Source organism: Stigmatopora nigra, chromosome 20 (genome assembly GCF_051989575.1).
Source record: "Stigmatopora nigra isolate UIUO_SnigA chromosome 20, RoL_Snig_1.1, whole genome shotgun sequence".
NCBI classification, from domain to species: Eukaryota; Metazoa; Chordata; class Actinopteri; order Syngnathiformes; family Syngnathidae; genus Stigmatopora; species Stigmatopora nigra.
The window spans coordinates 1,180,709-1,186,975 of record NC_135527.1 but is presented as its reverse complement, the minus strand read 5'-3'; the positions used below and the strand labels follow the sequence as shown (position 1 = coordinate 1,186,975).

At 38.0% G+C, this 6,267-nt stretch overlaps 1 protein-coding gene across 1 annotated transcript; it reads right to left on the bottom strand.

The window, feature by feature from the left end:
• Positions 1-592: 592 nt before the first annotated feature.
• On the bottom strand, positions 593-5,459 carry LOC144213426 (uncharacterized). The gene is made up of 2 exons (XM_077741872.1): positions 5,077-5,459; positions 593-4,490 (listed from the first exon to the last, which is right to left on the bottom strand). Exons 1-2 carry the CDS (start codon positions 5,210-5,212, stop codon positions 2,272-2,274), a joined length of 2,355 nt encoding a protein of 784 aa, XP_077597998.1. The 5' UTR covers positions 5,213-5,459; the 3' UTR covers positions 593-2,271.
• Between the last annotated feature and the right edge of the window lie 808 nt (positions 5,460-6,267).

Here is a 6,267-nt window from a genome sequence, read left to right as displayed (position 1 = left end):
TAGCTCCACCTGTGTGGTCAGCTGGGATGGGCTCCAGTACCCCCCGCAACCCAAATAGGGAAAAAGTACAATATCTATTACGGAAAATAATGTGAGCTATTAACCTTATCTCCAATGGAAAAAATTATAACCAAATGATATGTTTTAGTTATTTCCTATTAAAAACCTGGAGAATCAATATAACCAACATAAAATCTACAAAGAAATCTATATATTAAGAGATTGAAATAAAAAAAAACTGTTACAAGGTTAAAATTGAAATATGATATCATAGATGGTACTATAACAACATTCAAATCCTAATAGAGATTAAAGTCATTTATATTTTATGTAATGTAAACCGGAAGCTCTTTGGCATTATTCAATTCCTGTTAATTAAACTTTGATGAAAACGACTTCATAATATTAATATAGTTGACATAATTTTAAATCATACAATTTTCAGGTAATGGTTCGCCTTGAGATTTTGGCAAAATGCAAAAATTATTGTTCCATATTATTTACATCACATTGAGCATTTACTGAATTTTTGAATTACGGTTCTACCATTTCAAATAATATGAAAAAGGCAGCGTATTCTGATTTTACAATTATGAAGTGAATAAAATCTTTATTTCCACTCAAGATTCTTATACAGTGTGACAAATAAGTATTTAGTCAAACACCAATTGTGGAAGTTCTTCTACTTGAAAAGATTAGAGGGAGCTGTAATTGTCAACATGGGTAAGCCTCAACCATGAGAGTCAAAATGTGGGGAAAAAACCCAGAAATCAGTTTGATTTTTAAATAATTTATTTCCAAATCATGGTGGAAAATAAGTATTTGGTCAATACCAAAAATTCATCTCAATACTTTATATACCCTTTGTTGGCAAAACGTTTTCTGTAACTCTTCACAAGCTTTTAACACATGGTTGCTGGTATTTTGACCCATTCCTCCAATCAGATCTCCCCTAGAGCAGTGATCTTTTTGGGCTGTCATTTGGCAACTGAAGTTGCGTAAAAAGACTAACATGTGCATTTCAAAGGACATACATATTCCCTATTGGCTCTATGACAAATTTGCAGCCGAACAGTGACACTTAGTGACACCTATGATGGTGGTGACACTGAGGATTGTAATATGGATTGAAGGTCCCTAAGACATTTAACCGTGACACGGATTGAAAGATTATATGCAAGGATTCGTGACATACAAATTCTCTTTGACAAAGAACAACCTGTCAATAATCATAATCGATGTCTTTAACATGTCTGTTGTACCGTTTTCATGACATCAATGCTGAAACTTAATAAACTTGGGACTTGGAGAGAGTCCGCGGAGCCGAGCGCGAGTCACGGACTCGCGCCTCCGACCTTTCCCAGCCGGCGGTCACTTTAAAATATAACACAGTCTCATGCCTCGTTTTTCCTTTGTGCACGGTTGGTAAGTATGGGGATCTGTAACTTCAGACCCAACAGCAACACAGACTTTCAACTCCCTCCACATATTTTCTATTGGGCTGAGACCTTGAAATGCTTCTTACAAAGCCACTCCTTTAAAACTCTTGGCTGTGTTTGGCATCATTGTCATCCTCAAAGATCAGATGCAATCAGTATCCATTCTCCCACAAATACGAGAACCTGTGTTTCTACCACAACGTTCTATTTTGGTTTCATCTAGCCATAATCATTCTTGTTATCATTTTGACCCCACGGGGTGAGATCTTGCATGCAGCCCCAGATCGAGAGAGATTATCAGTGGTCTTGTATGTCTTCCATTTTCTAATAATTGTTCCTACAGTTGATATCTTTACACCAAGCGTTTTACCTATCCCAGATTCAGTATTCCCAGCCTGGTGCAGGTCTACAATTTTGTCTCTGGTGTCCTTCAACAGCTCTTTGGTTTTGGCCAGAGTGGACTTTGGAGCGTGAGAGACTCAGGTTGTGGACAGGTGTCTTTTATACCGATGAGTTAAAACAGATGCTATACATTACAGGCCTCTGTAATCTAGTAGGATCAAGTAGGTAATCAAGTAGGACAACTTGCACAAATGGTGGTTGACTAAATACTTATTTGCCTCATTGTATATTTGAATAGTATGGATGTGGATTACACACGAGTTGGACAAAGCAGGTGTGAATAAGATTTTCAGAATACCAAATACAATTATCTTTTATCCAGAAACTGATGAACCAAGCAAAACTGTCATTGGCCACTGCTTCTCACATTTGTGTCATTAACTGCGTAGGAAAAAGGTTTTTCACCAATGTGGGTTCTAATGTGTGGCTTTTAATTGGGCTGTTGTAGCAAATCAGTGGACACAGACTGAGCAGGAAAACATTGTCCTTCAGTGTGGGTTAATAAGTCTTCTTTTAAGAGTCCCATGTGAGTCAATGAGAATGCTTGACCACAAAATGGTTCTTCACCTGTGTGGGTTCTGGTGTGGCCTTTTAATTGGTCCTTTCGAGAGAATGAGTGACCACAAATTGAGCACAGAAATGGTTTTTCACCAGTGTGGGTTCTAGTGTGGGTTTTTAAATGTGGCAGTTGAGAAAAGGTTTGACCACAAAATGAACAAGAAAATGGCTTTTTGCCAGTATGGGTTCTTGTGTGGGTTTTTAAACTTTGTTGTTGAGAAAAGGCTTGACCGCAAATTGAGCAGAAAAATGGTCTTTCCCCAGTGTGGGTTCTTGTGTGGGTTTTTAAGTTTCCTTTCCGTGTGAATTTTTGACCACAAACTGAGCACGAAAAGGGTTTTTTACCAGTGTGGGTGGTTGTGTGTCTTTTTAAATCTTGATTTTGAGAAAAGGTTTTACTGCAAACTGAGCAGGAAAATGGTTTTTCACCAGTGTGGGTTCTTGTGTGGGTTTTTAAGTTTCCCTTCCGTGTGAATGTTTGACCACAAACTAAGCACAAAAATAGTTTTTCACCAGTGTGGGTTTTTGAACTTTCCTGTTGGGAAAAGGCTTGACCACTAACAGGGAACGAGAATGTTTTTTCACCAGTGTGGGTTTTTGAACTTTCCTGTTGGGAAAAGGCTTGACCACTAACAGGGAACGAGAATGTTTTTTCACCAGTGTGGGTTCTTGTGTGACTAATTAAGCTTTCCTTCCGTGTGAATGTCTGACCACAAACTGGGCACAAAAATGTTTTTTTGTTAGTGTGGGTTCTTGCGTGATTATATAAACTTGCCTGGTGAGCGAATGCTTTCCCGCAAATTGAGCACAAAAATGGTTTTTCGCCAGTGTGGGTTCTTGTGTGGTTTTGTAAGTTTCCCTTGTCTGTGAATCCTTGACCACAAACTGAGCAGGAAAGTGTTTTTTTGTCACCAGTGTGTGTTCTTGCATGACTGTTTAAGCTTCCCTTCTGTGTGAATCTTCGACCACAAACTGAACACGAAAATGGTTTTTCACCTGTGTGGATTCTTTCGTGCCTAATTAAGTTACCCTTGTGTGTGAATGCTTGACCACAAACTGAGCAGGTAAGTAGTTTTTCACCTGTGTGTGTTCTTGCATGACAAATTAAACTTCCCTTCTGTGTGAATCTTCGACCACAAATTGAACACGAAAATGGTTTTTCACCAGTGTGGGTGATTAGGTGTCTTTTTAAGCTTCCCTTGTGTGTGAATGCTTGACCACAAACTGAGCATGAAAATGGTTTGTCACCCATGTGGGTTCTTGTGTGCATTATAAATCTTCCCTTGTGTGTAAATGTTTTATCACAAACTGTACATGATAAGGGTTTCTCCCCAGTGTGGCTCCTCATATGTCTTTTCAAATTAGACTTTTTCACAAAAGTTTTCCCACACTGAAAGCATTTGCAGAGTTTGTCGCCACTGAGATATTTCTCAACATCTTCATCCTCATCATTGTCAAAAAGCAAGTCATCGCCATCTGATAAAGGAGCAATTAAATTTTCTGCTCGCCATCCTTCGGTTGAGCTGCCGCTCAGCGGCTCCGCCCCTCTGTTGGCCACGCCTATATCATCTTCAGTCTTGATAGGCTCACAAGTTGACCATTTGACACATTCCTCGTTTTTGATTGGAGGTTGTTCTTCTCTTTTGCACTGTTGAGGGAATTCTGGCTCCTCCTCATCTATATTTTGGAGCCAAGTTGAGGTGTTTTCAGGCTCCACCCCTACGCTGGCCACGCCCAGATCATCCCACTTCACGGACTCACTAGGTGACCAGGTGACATAATCTTCCTCATTTTTGATTGGAAGTTGCTCATCTATCATTGTTTGTTGAACGAACTCTGGCTGCTCTTCCTTAATTTGGGGCCATGTTGAGGCGTTTGCTGGCTCCGCCCTTCCGCTGGCCACGCCCAGATCATCTTGCCTTGTCAAGGCCTCACCAGGGGACCAAGTGACATCATCTTCCTCCTTTTGGAGTGGAAGTTGCTCTTCTCTCATTTGTTGTTGAGGAAACTCTGGTTCCTCCTCTTTGATTTGGGGGAGCTCTTTATGGCCAACAAACTCTTTCCCATCAGGACTAGGATTTTCCCTGAAACCTACAAGGACAAAAAGATAATACTTTTACAAGTTAATTATCACAGCATGGTTGATTATTTCGCAATGATACATGCCAGAAAAGTCACATTTAAGGTTTGATCCAGTCATCCAGTACACCATTTAAAGACAAAGAGGTTGTGACATTCAGATTATGTTGATTATTTGAAATATTTTATCCTTTTCATTTGTTGCTATTCATCACATAAACCACCAAAATTATTCTAAAATCAAATTTTTCACACTGACCAAATATTACCGAACAGCTTTCAGTTCGAGTGATGCAAAAATAAGTAATTTAATGTATTTAATCGCATAATTTTATGACTTTTCCCAAAATGTTACTTAAATCTAATAATACGCTAAAAATGAGCTCACACAGAGAACTTTCGGTTGAGAAAATAACTGTTTCATAGTTGAATTTTGTAATAGTATAGTAAACTATAATTCAACATTCATCATATTTTGATTTAAACCATGTAAAAAACAATTTTATTCTCGTTATATTCATGTTCTTTTATCTCTCTGAGATAAAAGAACATGAATCTCTTTATCTCACATGGCACATCTGATCAAAAGTCAACCCACCTTCGAGTTTGTGAAGAATAACTTTCCCTTTAATCAATTTGCAATCAATGGGGTGATGGTGACGTGTAAGGTCCTCTTTTATGTCAGAAAGTTCCTCCTGGAAATTTGTTGTTGTTGTTGTTGCTATGGCGGCCATTTCCCTCACTTGAATTTGGCTTTTTGACGACGTGTTGGTGGAGACGCCTGGTGTTGTTGATAGCAGCTAGCTAGCGAAGCTAGGCTAAATAAAGTCGCACCGTTTTAAGATGGATGACTGATGTTGAATCTGCAAAGTGAATAATTCTAGAAACGTCGTAAATACTTCGGTTTAGTTAAGTGACTAAACTTAAACGACAAATTAGTCGGGGAAAAAAGACAAATATTCGCAGACTAAGAACCGCCTATTCGGCCATCTTTTTTCTCTCGCAATTCCGGTCAGGGTTGCATTATGGGGGAAAAAAGGTTTCCCGTAATGACAACTTTCTGTTCAAAATAAGATGCTTCACGAATATTATTCATTTTATATTTGAACATTTTGGGGGAAAAAAATAAATAATGGGGGAAAAATTGTGTCCGAATCGCTGTTTTTTTTTGTTATTATCGGTTTATTCAACGTTTCTATTTAGAAATTTATCTATGATGTATGTTGCTGTATACCAGTCCCCTGTATATATTGTTTGGCTTTAACGTATTTTCCTTATAAATATGAAATAAATGTTCTAATATTAATAGGATAGTACTACGTATAACTAACTATATTGCATATTAATTCATCCCGATACTCGTATCATAAATTCGTTTTTGTATACATGAAAATGATTTCAATTTTAATGCTGTTAAACCGGGCAAATACTTTGACAGTCTATAACTCTATATAGTGCTTATACCTTAACGGCATTTATAAATTAAATGATTTAGTTATTATCTTGTTTTCTGGTAATATTTTTTCCGTTGGAGAAAAGGTTCATAATTCACACAATTTTCCACAATATGTTTTATATTTCTATTCATTTTTTTCCTTTCTCTTTTTGTTTTGTTTTTCCCGTCTGAAGGGAAAATCTTCGCCGCTTGTATATGACGTCATCACCACTTGCCCTTTCGTCCATTTGCTGTCGAACGGCGCTTGCTATCCTTATGGAAAGCGATTTCCTTTTTATAAATCACTTCTTGGCCATATGACTAACCCGATAAAAAGTGGGCGAAACCCATCCG